General features: G+C 36.1%; 1 protein-coding gene across 1 annotated transcript in view; it reads left to right on the forward strand.

Annotated features, from left to right (window-relative positions):
- The window catches only part of csmd3a (CUB and Sushi multiple domains 3a), a 307148-nt gene that overhangs the window by 162455 nt on the left and 125846 nt on the right, over positions 1-18847 (forward strand). Inside the window, exons 39-44 of the mRNA XM_077229908.1 lie at positions 897-977; positions 1953-2066; positions 4321-4509; positions 8280-8426; positions 10637-10825; positions 18628-18813. Coding sequence (XP_077086023.1) covers positions 897-977; positions 1953-2066; positions 4321-4509; positions 8280-8426; positions 10637-10825; positions 18628-18813 — 906 coding nt within the window. The remainder of the gene's footprint in view (positions 1-896; positions 978-1952; positions 2067-4320; positions 4510-8279; positions 8427-10636; positions 10826-18627; positions 18814-18847) is intronic.

Consider the following 18847-nt stretch of genomic DNA (forward strand, 5'->3'; position numbering starts at 1 on the left):
CCTTAACTATGTTACAACCTTCCTTGTGTTTGTGTCGGCAGGTTGCATGAAAACACTCTTCAGTTCATTTATCAATTCTACTTTTACATGCTGCCATTTTTATAATGTTTTGTCTAATAATAATCAATGATAATTACAGAAAATTTTTACATTTATTAGCAGGTTCATTTAATATATTTCATACAGTTAAAAAATACTTTTTATTATTTTTTTTTATTATATTATTTAAAAAAAAAACACCTTAACTTTATTTATTCATCTGCAATGTTTTCATTTATTGTGTCAACATTAAAAAAATTAAGCAAATTAATTAAATTACTACATTTTAAGTTACAGCAAAACCACATGTGTATTATTTTGATAATATTTTTTAGCAGGTTGTTTAGCATGAACAATATATTACTTTACATTTAATTACATTTATTAGCAAAAATGATTGCATTGAAATTAAACACTTTTAATATTATAGTATTATCTTTCTTTTTGAATATGTATATAAACATAATTTCTCAGCATTTCTGCACTAAAGCATGTAGTTTGTAGAAACAATTCTTAATATGTGTGAATAATACATGTTCTGCTCAACATCTTACCTCTTCAAAAGATGTTACATCAAAATAGTGATTATTATCATAACACACCAGTAATAGAAGTTATTAATGTATATAATCCTCTTTTAGAAACTCATTGCAATTAGACAATGTGCATAATGAGTGTTGGCAAGGCAGATGCTGAGACTGTGATTATGATTCATACTCTCGTGTAATTGTGTTGTGCATTAAGAAAAACTCCAGTGACAGGTGTGATGATTTAAGATGTAATTGTGTGGGTTGTTTTCAAAGCGTTATCACTTAAACGAGCACTAAACATCACGTATCTCGCCATCTCGTTCCCAGCTTACCAACTCCGTGTCTGTCAACCTCCCGCGCTCGTCGCCAACGCAGAAGTCCTGGCTGAAGATGAGGAATTCCAGATCGGTAAGAACAATTATGGGTTTTTTTACATTTATTATCACTTTTTTGTTCTTTATTGAGCTTTACATAAACAGTGAACCATTAACAGCAATACGATATGTTGAAACAAGACTTTACATTGTGTTCATTCCTGAATGTTATAAGTATAATAGTCTTGTTATAGTTATAAGTCATACATGTTGAACTGAATACGTAAATAAAGACATGTAAAGGTATGAATACATAAACGTGAGAAAAGAGAAAAATAAAGAAAATGAAATGACTAAATAAAATTAACAATGCAAAAAAATGCATACAAATTATATACATTAAATATATATTTATGCATAAATATATATATATATATATATTAAATGTCATATACCTATATATACACAAATACATAAAGAGAAACTATATGTACATATATAATTATGCATATGTGCAATGCTTATACTTACATTCATACAGTACATCTATGACCACGCATATTCACACACTCCTACCATGTGCTTACATACTTGCAACAACCCACTTACATCTATGTTCAAAAAATAAAAATAAAAAAGTTACTCCAAATAAGTAAAAAGAATATATGATTGGTAAGAAAACCTCATATCAATGGATGATACTCGTTCCCTGTGAGATTAACATTAACAAGAACTAAAACCCAGTAACCCAGTTGTCATATGTACTATATTTCCTTGTTAAAATAACAGACCATATCTAAGACTAGTCGAAGCACGCAAGAACAACGTTTGATGATCACTTGTTTGTGTAGATTTGTCACGCATCGAGAAAGTGCCCACCTTCACAATCCAGCGTTTCTTATTTAATGTGAAAGAAAATGCCTCTTTCTGTGGGGAAAATAACACCGACGCTCTGCATTTGTCATCATTACTGTCAGGAGTGTGTAAGCGGTCAGGTCTTAATTAGCTAATGTGTTGTTGAGCACTAGCTGCCGTGGGAAAGATGTGTGTGTGTGTGATTGCCTAACAGGAGACATCATCAGGTACCGGTGCCTGCCGGGCTTCTCGCTGCTCGGGTCCGAGATCTTGACCTGTCGGCTGGGCGAGAGACTCCAGATGGACGCTCCTCCTCCTGTGTGCCAGGGTGAGTTTGGCAGCGCATTCGACACGCTGTCTCGTGTGTGTGTGTGTGTGTGTTCGTCCTGATGTCGTGTCGCAAGTCGTTAGCTCTGCCGCTAGTTGTTAGGCTCTTTTGGAGTGGAGTTGTGCTTAAAGGCCCACTGAAGTTTTTTCGTTCTTCGCTTAAAGTCCCTCAGTGGTGAAAAAAATTACGCTTTTAATGTTGTTTATATGTGCTTAAATCATGTGTAAATTCATAAGTCGACAGCATTGCTGAGTATTTTCTCCTTAAAACTGCAGTGAACCAAAGACAGTCTCAAAAACACGCTTTGAAATCGCTGGTGTTTCTGACGTCACAAACTACCTTGTAACCAATCAGATCAACGTGTGATCGTCAACCAGTGGATCTCTGAGTGAGTGAGTGAGTGAGTGGAGGCGGGGTTCATTTGCATATTCATAGAACCACGCATACTAAATGAGGCAAGGGTGTCGAGTTACATTCACGCTATTTTAAGGAAATTCAGGATATTTTTTCAAGGAAAAACGTTTAAATGTGTCACTTGGTGAACAAAGATGAGTTTTAAGGGATACAATTATTCACTTCAGGGGGACTTTAAGGGTAAAAGATACATGAACAGCTGCCATCCACATTGCTGAGAGCGACGTTTAGATGAATATGTAAATTTCTGCTGCGCTTTACTCTTAAAAAAAAAGAAAAACCTAAAAAACACAGTGGTGAGAAACAGCCGTTCAAAAAGCATCTGATTATAGCGATGTGAATATGTTTGCAGCAGCTCTGAGTAAAGTCACGTCACTTTTATTCATACAGCAGATTGTTTAAAAGCAAGCAGCTTTACATATTTAAAAATGAGAAACCGTGTCAGTTAATTACAATCACAGCTCCAGTTTCTACTATAAAGCGTCTCTCCAGCGTGTTCATGTTTTTACTCGTGTCTGACCTCAACGGACTGAACAGAAGTAATCAACCGAAGAAGGTGGAGCCTCAGAGCCACACCCACTTATTACATCATCACCATCGGCCAATGGGAGTTTGAAGGTGTTTACCAGCCAGAGCAACAGTTTTACAGAATCAAAACAAATGCTAAAAGAACTGAACTGATTTCGTTTCAAATTGTCACACCAGTTTGAGCTTGAAGTATATCAGCGCCTTAAAGCTTAAAGTGTAACTTATCTATTTTTTAACCCACTTTGTATTGTTGCACTGTCAGTAGTATGTTTAAATATGTAAATGTTCATGCTCGTCCAGGTTTTTCATATTCTCTCCATATTTACGATTTTTTGCAGCCTTCAACTCAGAACCGAAATTAACTCAAACATTCACTATCACACTATTATGACTAAACGTTTGCAAAGAAGTATTTCCTACTAAAGCAAGGCGGTTTTTGACTCTTATCCAATAGGAGTAGAGTGGGCGTGGCCGGCAACATGCCCAGTGCATTATGGGAATTGAAGTTTTCCTTCCTATGGCATCGTGTTGAGTAGCTCTGCAAAAGTGCACTCCACAAAGCTGTTTATTAAACATAAAATGTTCTGATTGAGTGATGTCACATTTTCACTTTCAGTGAGAACCAACAAATTACTTGTCAGAGGAAACTTGTCATGTTGGCTAAAAGTAAATTATGAGGCAAGAAACATTTATTTTATGCTTGACATTATAAGTGGTCTTCGGGGGTAAAGTGTAAAATAAATTGATGATAAAGTGAAAATGGTTCCATTCGGGAAATATATAATCATATAACATGCTGATGCAATCAGTTTATACTGTAGTTTATTGTATTCAGATGATGTTTTAGCCAACATTGACTGGCTTGAAAAATATGAATCTACCTAAATATATATATATATTTTTTTTTTTTACACAAAATATTACAGTCCACTGCAGTTTCCAGCTGAAATGAACACTGGCAATAAAACCAGCAAAACGTATTCCTTTTCACACTAATTAGAATTATGATTATGCCATAATGCATGATTAGTAAACTAATACTTTTTGACATTTGCATGAAATAACAAGCCTTTTTTTTTCCTTATTTGTTAGCTCAATCAGTACAGCATTGCACGTCACATGATAAAGAGCTTAAAGTAAACGCAAGCTAAAATGCAGAAAATGCATTGGCTTTTGTTAACACTATCGGGTTTAATGTGGATTGTGTTATTTTGAAATTCAGTTAGCCTTTTTGCGGCTCATGCATGTGTTTCCAGTGAGTCTGTGTTGGTTTTTGCAGTATTTAACACATGTTCGTTTGGTTTCTTCGCAGTGCAATGTCCCGACAACGAGGTTCTGTACGACTCGACGGGTGTAATCCTGAGTCCAGGTTATCCCGACAGCTACCCCAACCTTCAGATGTGCTCATGGATGATCAACGTGGAGAAGGGCTACAACATCACACTGCACTTTGAACTCTTCCAGACGGAGAAAGAGTTTGATATTCTGGAGATCTTTGATGGTGGGTTTGAATTATTCCTCATATTCAGGCATCATCTGTGCAACTGCGTCCCTGAATATTGCACACATTACTCTCCGGCCTGTCGCAACTCTGACACTTTTCAGGAAAATTTGAAATGAAATTTGGAGCCTCGGGAATCTGTTTTTTTTTAGGAGAGAAATATTTCCCCTCTAAAAAACGTATTTAGGACCTGCAGATATGCAAAACGACTCGAGTATTTCTTTATAGCGAGGCAATGGCAAAGACAATTGGAATACATTCAGAGTGTTATTAGCGCTAATTACTTAAGTGCTTGCAATCAGCAAATGACCCTATTACTCATCATTGATTGGATGCTCATTAATGCCCATGGCATTTGCAGAGACCCAGTTGAATAGGAATTGAGAAGCAATGGCAATTTCCGTCTCTCAGACCAGCTTTTGTGTTCATGTTTTGCAACGAGGCAATTTTTGCAGCTCCTTCCCTAGTGTCTTAAAGTCCCCCTGTGGTGAAAGTCAAGTTTTTAATGTGGTTTTTTTATGTCAATGTGGTGTTTTCTAAGCTAAATTCCTCTGAGTATTTTCTCTTTAAAACTGCAGTGTACCAAAGACGGTCTCAAATATGTGTTTTGAAACTGCCCCTGTTTCCTACATCACAAACATGTGACCAATCCTGTCACGTGTGGGCGGGGCTTTTCTCCAATGACTTTCGATCCCTGCGTCTCAATGTCTACACTATCCATCCTAAACAGTCAGAGATAGGGATGTAACTAACAATATATCGTGTTACAATATATCGCAATACAAAAATGCAACAATATGTATTGTAGATATTTCACCCAAAATAAATAAAAATTACTGTGAGAAAAAATTCAAGTTTTCAAAGTTTTGCTGTCAGTACTACAATAAACCACTATAAATAATGTTGAATATAATGTATAATAATGCAATGGGGGAATATCTGTGTCCTGATTATACCAAATGTATTCTCTTACCAGTAAAAGTGGCCTATACATTTATTTTATTAAATATATCTAGTCAGTAAAAGAGTCCAAGAATATTAGTCTAAAATAATTCAGTATTTTCAGCTTCATGAATATTTTGATTCCAGTGTCTCTATTGTCCTGTGCATTGGGTTTCAGCACCTCGTCCAAGCCGATCCATTTACACACACAATGTAACATCAAATTTAGCAACAGTTCATTTTTTTGTTATCATATGTCCAGTGTTGGGAAGGATACTTTCAAAACGTATTTCATTACAGAATACAGAATACATGCCCAAAAATGTAATTTGTAACGTATTCCGTTACGTTACTCAATCTGAGTAACGTATTCTAAATACTTGGATTACTTCCACATTGAATTGCAGTTTATAAGTGTAGGAATGCGGCCATCAAATCCTGCTTGCTAAACAGACCTATTCTGGTGTGTTTTTCTGTTCCAACTGGCTGAATGTGTTAGGCCCATGTCTCCCTGAAAGTGCAATATATTATAATTTGCTATAGAAGAACAAAGACTAAGTATGTTGCGGTCACCGATTCGGTGATGAGGTGGTGACGCGTTCATGTAACATGTAAAGGTGGCGCTGCCAATAAAGAGCACCTAAAAGCTGTCACAAAGAACCGGCAAAAGTAGCCTAATGACTGAATATGTTAGTGCCGGCTGCAAAGATGAAGTTGACGATGCTGACTCGCGATCTTCGCAGCACCCTAGTGAACACGCCGGAGAGAAATGCACATTTCATACGGATTACATAAACAGAGAGCAGTCTGTTTTCTTTCCTTTTGAATTGTTCTGTTTAAAAGTAGACATTTCTGTGAGGCAAGTAGGCTAGCCTACCTTATACGCTAAGTTTCGGTTCATCGATGAGACTAGCTCCAGTTCACGCACCGGCACCTCCGTGCCGTGATATCTATTGTCTGCTATATTTACAACTTATTTATTTATTCCAGGCAATTGGTTGATGAAACATTGATTAAAGTTAACATACAATTAATACAAATCGAAATTCACTTTAAAGAAAGGCTTTGTGCATCTGTTTGATGTCTCTGTGAAAGTTTTAAAGCAGTCTCTTAGTGCCACTTTCAGAGTGGTCACGTCCGTAACATTGTTTTTTCCTCATAAATGCTAACAAGAAAAACAAAATAAAATGATTATTTTATGTTCTGTGGAGAGCCAACCCTTCTTCATCCGCTCGGTATTACTTTTGCTTTGCGCAGTAGCCTAATTCACAGAAGTAGCCTACTAAAAAATATTTGGCCTAAAAGTTAAATATTTTTTGTGTCACGCATGTTTATTTCCCTCATATTAAATATAAAACGCATGTGTAGACAGATTTTTTCTAATGTCTGGACTCCTTTACTAAGGGTGTATGGATATACAAACAGAAGTTTCGATATATTGGTATTAAATGCATTTTCTGAGAATTTATATTTCAAGTTTTGACTGCAAATGTCACGTCCAACGCAATTGCTAAATTTTAAATAATTATTCCGCAACTAGTTTTGTGGTGTAGGTCTACGTATTTTATAGCCTAATGTTAACTTCAAATTAATAGTAATTTAAAGATGTGTTAGCATTGGATCTGGACGGGAAGGATAACTCTGGGAGTTGGAAGGAGTGTGTCGCGATTCTGCCTTCTCACACGAGACACAGGTTCGTGGATCTGAGTGTCGCGATTTCGGTTTCATATCGCATATCGTTACAGCCCTGTAGCTAGTAGCCTACCTGATACAACTATAAAATAGCAAGGTGACCAGTAAAACTACAGCAGACGACTACCCCTGGCTAATAAAAATAAAAAAAACGTATTTAATAACTAATAAAAACTAATAACTTATAAACAGTTATATTTGTTCTCCTTTCTCTTTCTTTAATGTGAAATGCTGTTTGAATTTCCAAGATAGAAACGCATTCTTGCCCTGGCTCTGTTGTTCCGGCTCCATATCTAGCTCCCACTTCTCCTCTTCCGACTCCATTGTGACTGATCACGCAAACCGCTTTTTTTTTCGTTTTCATATTGGGCTTCTGGGAAAAACATGGAGTTGCCTTAATTTATTTAGAGAGTGAATAAACTCATGAAACAGAAAAGTATCGTCATGTAATCCACTGATTTCAACAACGTAACTGTATTCTAAATACCAACTATTTAAATTGTAACTGTAACGGAATACAGTTACTCATAATTTGTATTCTGAATACGTAACGCCGGTACATGTATTCCGTTACTCCCCAACACTGCATATGTCTTGGATTATCGCAATAATATCGTATCGTGAGTTCAGTTTCGTGATATATATCTAATCGTGACGTGAGGGTATGGTTACACCGCTAGTATGTGAGATTACCATAAGTGTGCCTCAAAGCCAACACTATCTCATGAAAGTGCGTATCTATACCACAAATGTTATTTCTCGTGCCAATTATACGCCAAAAATGGTTTTAGCGTGCATATGCTACGCGCTGAAAACCCCTTGGGTAGGATTAGGGGTGGGGAGTGTGTGCACATTACACGCCATAAAGTGCGTATCATATGCATGCGAAAACTGCATAGCATATGCACGCCAAAACTATTTTTGGCGTATAAATGGCACGAGAATTAACATTCGATACGCATTTTCATGAGATCGGGCTCGTCAAAGCACAGTATGTTGAGAAGAGTATGCCAGAAGTCCCCGATGCTCTACTATCCCCTGTTACGCTCTATTACAATCGTCTCTTATTCAAGAATTTCTTTATTTATCTGCACATGCATTTGCATTGGAAATGTAAATCTGTTTTATTTCTTCAGGGCCTAACGTTTACAGTCCGAGTCTGGCGGTGTTGAGCGGAGATCAGCGAGTGCCCTTTAACATCACCACGACGGGTCACCAGCTGTTCCTGCGCTGGTCGTCCGATCACGGCACCAACAAGAAGGGCTTCCGGATCACTTACGTGGGTGAGTATCAAAGTATGTATCCCCGATCGGTAATTCCTTTCAGTTCTGTATGTGTCTCGTAACCTTCTGTCTGTCCGGCCCATGACGTGTGCGTTCAAGTCAGTGTCCCATCTGTCCGTGTCTTTGTGTCCAAATGTGTGTGTATTTGTATGTAACTTTGTCCGGAAATGTAGCAGGAATTGCTTCTGTCATCCACAATTAGTTTTATGGTTTAGATATTGCATTCTTTAGTATTATATACTATGTAATGTAATAATTAAACCATAAAACTAATTTTGGACGACGCATCCCGCTTGTGCAGCATGTAACATAAATAATTTGTGTTAATTACATTTACGTGGCTGAATACTAGCATAAGAAAGACGCTGATCAGATAAATAGATACAAATATTCAGAGTATATTGAAATATGGATGACAGCATCAGAAAAATTACTTTTGCCAAACCAGTGATGAATTCCAGAACCAAAGCTTTGATATAGTATTAAAAAAAATCAAGAAAACACAATAAAGTGTTATATTTATATCTAGAAATCTAAAGGATAGTATAATCAATCTTTCGATTTTACTTAATTAAATTAAGTTAAACTTTATTTTGATGCTCCTAACAGACTGTTAGTAACTTTACAACTACATCTCAACTTGTTCTTATTCTAACTCTAACCTACTAATAATCTAATGAGAGATGTCAGTGCAAAGTTACTTATAGTTAGTAGAATGTATGAAGTGGACTATCAAATTAAAGTGAAATCATTAAATTGATTGTCATCTTAAATGTAGTATAACTTGAGTGAAATTTAATTCAACTCTATTATGGGAATGTAATTAAAACCTTCTTAGCATAGGGCAAGATCTACCACACTCTAATTTATGTAATGAAAAGGCAATGAGATATAATATTTCGTTTGGTAATTTGTTAATTTAATATACTTTATTTAATCCAAGGAAAGTTGCATGTGTAAACTAAACAATTTACTTTAGTCTAATGAGTTAATTCAATACTATTTAAATAATTCTAGACGATAATATTATTATCTAGTATTATTTAAAAGTAAATAGTGAACCATAGGGATCTCGGCTAGGGCTCCACAATGCTCAGAAACGGCCCTGCTCATATTTTAATGCAAATTTCTGGACAATGCATAAATACAATGCGAGATGGAAACACCAAGAACGGGAATAAAAATTCCAAAATGTGCATAAAAATGCTGAAGTGGATATATGCACATAAACTGCCTATCTAACATGCATAAAATAACCACATTGCATTACCACAAATCCTTTTAAGAAAATACTTCATGCAATTTAAATTAACTCCAAAATCCAAATGTTAAATTCAATATACATGACGAGAGGAAGTGCTTAAATCAGCTTGTTTCCGTCAGATTGAACTGAATAGAAAGTGTGTTTTGTGTCTGAATCTGTGTGTGATGAAGCACGTTGAATGTGTTTTCAAACCCTGCTTAAGTAGTTCATGCCGTTATTTGACAGTATTATGAAAGCTGTTACATGCTGCAGACACGAGGTGTGTGTGAGAAGCCGAATGCTGCGTTCAGATCCTCATGTGTAAGAATATTAGAAAGTAGATGCATTGTGCCATTTCATATTTCGGTAACACTTTACTTAAAACCTTTATGTATAATGCATGCAAAGTATTTTAATGCATTAATTATGCCTTCTAATGCACCTTATTAATAATTTTAACCACAGTTATAATATTATTTATTCATCAAACACGCCTTTAGAAAGTATAATGCATTAAAAGTATTATTTTCTGCACAACACACTAAATTTGAGTAGTTTAGAAAGCTTAGCTTTGGTTTTTTGTCATTGCAGTGTTTTTATTCTACCTATATTCCTGTAATCTTGTCGTTTCATATATATTTGATTAAAATGCATTATAATGCATTTTAACTTTAGTGACAGTTATTTATGAAGAGATATAATGCATTATACATAAAGGCTTTAAGTAAAGTGTTACCCATAATTATTTTTCTGCAACATGTTTTTTAGTGTTAAAGCAACGACATGAATGCACATGTGTCCGTCTAGATATAAATCTGAACATAAAACATTGTTGATGCTTGACTTGTAAATATGATCATTGCATCATCACTTGAAGCTGGATTATTGAAGCCATATTCAGACACAGGTGTGCCTGAGTGTTGCTGATGGTTTATCAGTGTGTGATGAGCCGGTCTCATGTCGACAGCGCTGTACTGCAGTACTCCAGACTCTCCTCAGCACGGCTTCGTTCTCAGTCAGACCGGTGGACACGTGAACAGTGTCGTGCGCTGGGCCTGTGATCGCGGATACCGGCTCATCGGGAACAACTCGGCCGTCTGTCGGAGAACAGCACTCGCTCATCTGGCCTGGGACGCCACTGTGCCCGCGTGTCAAGGTGTTTCTGCAGTCACACACACACACACTGCAATCACAGACACACTGCAATCACTCACACACTGCAATCACGTACACACTGCAATCACGTACACACTGCAATCACTCACACACTGCAATCACTCACACACTGCAATCACTCACACACTGCAATCACGTACACACTGCAATAACTCACACACTGCAATCACACACACACTGCAATCACTCACACACTGCAATCACTCACACACTGCAATCACGTACACACTGCAATAACTCACACACTGCAATCACACACACACTGCAATCACTCACACACTGCAATCACGTACACACTGCAATAACTCACACACTGCAATCACACACACACTGCAATCACACACACACTGCAATCACGTAAACACACTGCAATCACTCACACACTGCAATCACGTACACACTGCAATCACTCACACACTGCAATCACTCACACACTGCAATCACGTACACACTGCAATAACTCACACACTGCAATCACACACACACTGCAATCACACACACACTGCAATCACGTAAACACACTGCAATCTCACACACACTGCAATCACGTGCACACACTGCAATCACTCACACACTGCAATCACTCACACACTGCAATCACGTACACACTGCAATAACTCACACACTGCAATCACACACACACTGCAATAACTCACACACTGCAATCACACACACACTGCAATCACACACACACTGCAATCACACACACACTGCAATAACTCACACACTGCAATCACACACACACTGCAATCACACACACACTGCAATCACACACACACTGCAATCACACACACACTGCAATAACTCACACACTGCAATCACACACACACTGCAATAACTCACACACTGCAATCACGTACACTGCAATCACTCACACACTGCAATCACGTACACACTGCAATAACTCACACACTGCAATCACACACACACTGCAATCACACACACACTGCAATCACGTAAACACACTGCAATCACTCACACACTGCAATCACGTACACACTGCAATCACTCACACACTGCAATCACTCACACACTGCAATCACGTACACACTGCAATAACTCACACACTGCAATCACACACACACTGCAATCACACACACACTGCAATCACGTAAACACACTGCAATCTCACACACACTGCAATCACGTGCACACACTGCAATCACTCACACACTGCAATCACTCACACACTGCAATCACTCACACACTGCAATCACGTACACACTGCAATAACTCACACACTGCAATCACACACACACTGCAATCACACACACACTGCAATCACGTAAACACACTGCAATCACTCACACACTGCAATCACTCACACACTGCAATCAGGTACACACTGCAATCACTCACACACTGCAATCACGTAAACACTGCAATAACTCACACACTGCAATCACACACACACTGCAATAACTCACACACTGCAATCACACACACACTGCAATCACACACACACTGCAATCACGTACACACTGCAATCACTCACACACTGCAATCACGTAAACACTGCAATAACTCACACACTGCAATCACGTACACACTGCAATAACTCACACACTGCAATCACACACACACTGCAATCACACACACACTGCAATCACGTACACACTGCAATCACTCACACACTGCAATCACGTACACACTGCAATCACGTACACACTGCAATCACTCACACACTGCAATCACTCACACACTGCAATCACGTACACACTGCAATAACTCACACACTGCAATCACACACACACTGCAATCACACACACACTGCAATCACGTAAACACACTGCAATCACTCACACACTGCAATCACTCACACACTGCAATCACTCACACACTGCAATCAGGTACACACTGCAATCACTCACACACTGCAATCACGTACACACTGCAATAACTCACACACTGCAATCACACACACACTGCAATCACACACACACTGCAATCACACACACACTGCAGTCACACACACACACTGCAATCACACACACACTGCAATCACACACACACTGCAATCACACACACACTGCAATCACACACACACACACACACACACACACTGCAGTCACACACACACACTGCAATCACACACACACACACACTGCAATCACGTGCACACACTGCAATCACTCACACACTGCAATCACTCACACACTGCAATCACGTACACACTGCAATAACTCACACACTGCAATCACGTAAACACACTGCAATCACACACACTGCAATCACGTAAACACACACGCACACTGCAATCACACACACACTGCAATCACACACACACACACACACACTGCAATCACGCACACACACACACACACACACAGTAATCGTTTGCTTTGACCTTCACTGGACAAACTCACACGTTTGAGTTTGATAATGTTAAAATAAGTCTCCTCTGCTCACCAAGGCTGCATTTATTTGATCAAAATACAGTATAAAAATTTTGAAATATTATTATTATTAAAAAAATATGTTTTCTATGTGAATATATAGTGCAGTGTAATTTATTCCTGTGATCAAAGCTGAATTTTCAGGATCATTACTCCAGTCTTCAGTGTCACATGATCCTTCAGAAATCACTATAATATGATGATTTGATGCTCAAGAAACATTTATGATTATTTTTTTTTTTTTTTTTTTTTTTTTTTTTTTTTTTTTTTTTTTTTTTTTTTTTTTTTTTTTTTTTATTTTTTTTTTTATTTTATTTTTTTTTTATTTAACAATCAGGCATACATACAAACAAACCAACATAGTGCAGTAGTGAGCAATCTTGTAAATCCATACTTCCAGCAGTGACAAGAGTGATTTAAGTGTTTAAGTGTGTATGTGTGCGGGTGTGAGTGTGGTTATGTGTATGTGTGTGTATGCGTAAACAAAGTAACCGTTTATTATGTATTACCATTGTTATTACCATCACCATCCCACTTCCCACTACCACCATATTGCCAATATTGTGTTGGTAGATTTTTTACTTCCATCCTTCCTCCTATGTAATAATTGCCATTGTCAATCCTGCATAAAATACGACATAATAAGATAATATAATATAAGATAATATAATATAACCTTCCCCCTCATCTCATCAGTCCATATCTTTTCCTATTTTTTTTTTAATTTTTAATTATTTTTTTTTTGTGTTATGTGTGTTATGTGCAATGTCTAAGGTGCATTAAAATAGGGAGTACAGTGCGAGAGTGTCTCAAATTGGGACAGAGATGCTGTCCCGTTGAAACCACTTCTCGCCTGTCTAGCCTGCCTTGGTGTTTGTGAGGTTTTTCCATATATCCTTAATCCTTCTTTTTTTTTTTTATTTTTTTTTTTTTTATTCTATGTTGTGGTGCATTAAAAACCCATGAAGAGATAAGGGGGAAGTTATTGCACTAGTGATGACAATGATATCTAATTCTAAAACAGCATTGACAATGGCAATATTGATGATGATAATAATAATAATAATATTAATAATAATAATAAACGACAATGATGATGGCAGTGGTGATCATAACGGTAAGAGCAAAAAACAGCAACAACAGTAGTTACAACAATGAGAAAAAAAAAAAAAAAAAAAAAAAAAAAAAAAAAAAAAAAAAAAAAAAAAAAAAAAAAAAAAATGAAAATAGTAATCATAACAGTAACAGTAAAGATAGCAATAACAATGATGACAGAAACAAGTTTAAACAACTAATATGAATATTCGTGGGTTGAGTAAGAAGGTGAGAGAAGTCAGAGTTGAAAACAGAGAAAGGATTCATAGCTGTAAGAGGTCAGAAAGTGTTGGACGGCAGGGATCAGTTTCAGATGTGTTATTATGAAGGGGAGATGCGAGTTCCATTGCCATGAAGTCTGTTATAAGATTTTTCCAGATGTTAATGTGTAATTTATTTCTGGTTTTCCAGTTCATGAGGATAGTTTTCTTGGCGATGGCTAGAGCTGTGAGGAGTATTTTAGAGTTTATGGTTTTATCAGTTATTATTGTGAGGTCCCCCAGCAAGCAAAGGGAAGGCGACATTGGGATTAAACATTTATGATTATTATCAGTGTTGAAAGGTTTTTGCTTATTAATATTTTTTGTGGAAACTGTGATAACTTTTTTACATTTAATTAATCATTTAATTAATAATTTAAATTAATGCTTTTCATCATCAAGGATACATTAAATTGATTAAAAATGACAAAGACATTTATATGTTACAAAAAGATTATATTTCAAATAAATTCTGTTCTTTTGAACTTTCTATTCATCAGAGAATCCTGAAAAATGTGTTGATATTTGTGTATATTTGTGCATTATTAAGAACATTATTAATAATTGAGCTTCAAATCATCATATTATAGTGATTTCTGAAGGATCATGTGACACTGAAGACTGGAGTAATGATGCTGAAAATTCAGCTTTGATCACAGGAATAAATTACACTGCACTTTATATTCACATAGAAAACATATTTTAAATCATAATAATGTTTCAATAAAAGTTTACTGTATTTTGATCAAATAAATGCAGCCTTGGTGAGCAGAAGAAACTCTTGAATGATAGTTTATATATACTTTATAATATATTTATATATTGTATATAACAGCATAAAGCAGAGACAAATATGAGAGCAACAGAAGTGTTGTCCAAAGGGCTCAAATCAAAAATACATTTGTTTAAATCACTACTAGGAAGATATAATAACAATAAAAAGAAAAACACAACAAAACCCATTAATAAAGGGTAAATGTGTTACTGAGAAAGCAGATGAATTTTTTTTAACTCTATAATAATGGAGCAGAAGCTTCAGATAATTCTGAAAACCGTCCAGGAGGAGAATCTGCCAAGAAAATATTAAATTGGCATATTTGAAGGATGTTCATTTAAATTTTGAATGTGTAGTTTCTGAAACCGTGGATTGCTGCTTGCTAGATAAGAGATGATCATTATACAAAATAAAAGTCAGTGTCAATATAATAAGCATAAATTAAAACGTTGGTTTACCCGACTGAGTGAGTAAATAACAGGAATGTCTATTCTGGATTAACTATTCCTCTATTTTGTATATTAAAGTGATTCATTCTTCTAAAGACTGCATTGCTAAATTATTTAATACGTTTCTTTTCTTTCTTTTTCTTTTTGTTGTTGTTGATATGGAATGTAATTGAGATTGAATTGCTGGCAGGTTCTGTCAGATGCCAACATCTCTGATCAATACACTCTTTGTTTTATGTTAATTAATACGGCTGAATTAGGTTTGCTTTCTGCTCAGGCATCATTGTTTTGTTGGGTTTATTTGATTAGAATTTAAGCACTCAGTAATTGGACATCCTATTATTCTTCATCACTGTATTGATGTCGCTATGAAGGAACTCCAGCACTTTTAATTACACATGTTTGCCATTCTGGCTAATTACAGTCCTGTTTCTGAGACCTTTCTAAGTATTCCAAGAATGCATTTTTATTCATAATATATATATATATATATATTAATAAAAATGCATTCTTGGAATACAGCAAATGCATGTATGTAAGGTCTCAGAAACAGGACTGTAATTAGCCAGAATGGCAAACATGTGTAATTAAAAGTGCTGGACTTCTTTCATATATATATATATATATATATATATATATATATATATATATATATATATATATATATATATATATATTAGATTAATTGAGATTTATCGCATCCAGTCTGTGTTTACATAATATATGTGTGTGTACTGTGTATAATTATTTAGTATATATAAATACACACACATGCATAAGAAATATCTGCATGTATATACAGTATATATATTTATATATCATTGATATTATATAGAAATATAAATATTTTATATATAAATAACACATTTTTCCTAAATATATACATGCATAGAATATGTGTATATATATGTATATATTTAGGAAAAATGTTATTAATATATAAAATATTTATATTTCTATATAATATCAATGATATATAAATATATATACTGTATATACATGCATATTTTTCTTAAATATATAAATGCATGTTTGTGTATTTATATATACAAAATAATTATACACAGCACACACATATATTATGTAAACACAAACTGGATGCGATAAATCTCAATTAATCTAATATATATATATATATATATATATGCATGATGTGGGCAAGATCAGACATTTAATTAATTTACACAGTTTCAAGAAAGTTTAATGAATTAAAAAAGATTTAAAGTGAGGGATCGACAGTTACTTTACATGAAAACGTCTAAAATATAAACATTGCCGTTTATCTTTGAAATGATTTGATTTGTGTGATTATCAAACAGGATGGATGTTTTAGAGCGACACATCCCACAATTCATCAAATCCACTGTTCATGTTTAGTGAAGATTTTCCCTCCTGAATGATGTCACTTCCTGGAGGATGATGTCGTGAAGGAACTGGCTTTTGTTGTTTCAGACTGACAGTTCTTAAGACAATTACTCGCCTCGTCGATTTTGAAAAGTAGTTTTGCACATGTAGGGAAAGTGAACACTGAGGAATCGATTGCATTGACCTCATCAGCCTGAAAACACACATATCAATGCTTTGCTCACATTACTGGTGTGATTGGCTTTCGTGGATTGGTTAACGAGGAAACTGAGATTAACGAACTGCCTTTGTGACACAGAAAGCATCTGTATTGGACATTTCTTAATTCTGCAATGTTTTATTTAATAACTGAGAAATGGACAGAATTGAAGAACAAAGTTTGGGAAATAATTCGTAAACATTCACTGCCCTTCAGAAATCTATTATTTCAGATTTCAACAAACAGACGTAAATTGTATTTTATAATTCCTGAGGGAAATAGCAGGTTATAATTCATTCACATTATTTGCATATGCAGCTTCACCGTTTTTGTTTTCTCTTTTTAAATACATTTTTTTGATTTCGTTTATCCGTGAGGCATGTAAAGCACGCCACGTATTTCCACTCTGAACAGAATATATAACACAAAACATGCATTTGCAAGACTTTTTGATTTGAGAAAAAAAAATAAGTTGCACCATCGAAAGTTTCTTTATTTTCATGCACGAGTCTGACAGAATCAGATGTTCCATAACTTCTATCAGAAGTGAACAGAATGCAACTTCAGAGATTAAACAGGTCATGAACACGTCAAAGTGAATGCTTCAATACAACATCATCATACACTCATTCAGAAAGACTAATGTTTATGATGTTTACTCGCAGTGTAAACAGAAGTGTCATAAATATGCCGATGTAGATATGCTGGATAGGATTATTATCAGATGCTCGCATTTTATTAGTTGACTCAATCAATCGCTTACTGACACATCAGCAACACAGCTAAAAGTATTCCTCGTATGGTGGGCCTTTTATTGAAAGTACCTGTTGAGACATGATTCACATGAGACTTGTGATGAAGATGTTTGAGTTGAGGCGGTTTGCAAAATATGCTTTATTTTTGTAACGCCACATGTTGTTCGAATTCTCCGCTGTAATGCGACCTCATGCATAATACAGCGCAGTGATTGGATTAAACGAGCTCTTTCTCATGAATAAATGCAGAGATTATCTCGAGGGTCAGCTGACGTAGAATCGTCAGCCAATCACATGCTCCGAAGGCACGCTCTACCTCACATTCAGCCAATCACACGCTCCAAAGGCACGCTCTACCTTACATTCAGCCAATGGGTCGGTGCATCTGGGTCGGTAGATGCACCGGGGACCAGATTATAAGTATGTAATTATATGTAATATGATGTTCTTTCTGTATGGTTTCGATGGTAAGTGTAGTTGTTTTCCAGCTGTGTCGTGTGGGCCGCCGGTGGCTCCTGTGAACGGAGGCGTTCTGGCTGTGGATTATTCTTCAGGAACACGAGCCACGTATTTCTGCAGCGACGGCTTCCGCCTGTCCTCGAAAGAAGTGACGAGCAGCGTGTGTCAGGCCGACGGCACCTGGAGCACGCACAATAAAACCCCTCGATGCACAGGTGAGAGACCATGCCCTGCTTTAACATCAGCAGA

This window comes from Siphateles boraxobius, unplaced genomic scaffold, assembly GCF_051911475.1.
Source record: "Siphateles boraxobius isolate OS27281-9 unplaced genomic scaffold, OSU_SipBor_1 137, whole genome shotgun sequence".
NCBI classification, from domain to species: Eukaryota; Metazoa; Chordata; class Actinopteri; order Cypriniformes; family Leuciscidae; genus Siphateles; species Siphateles boraxobius.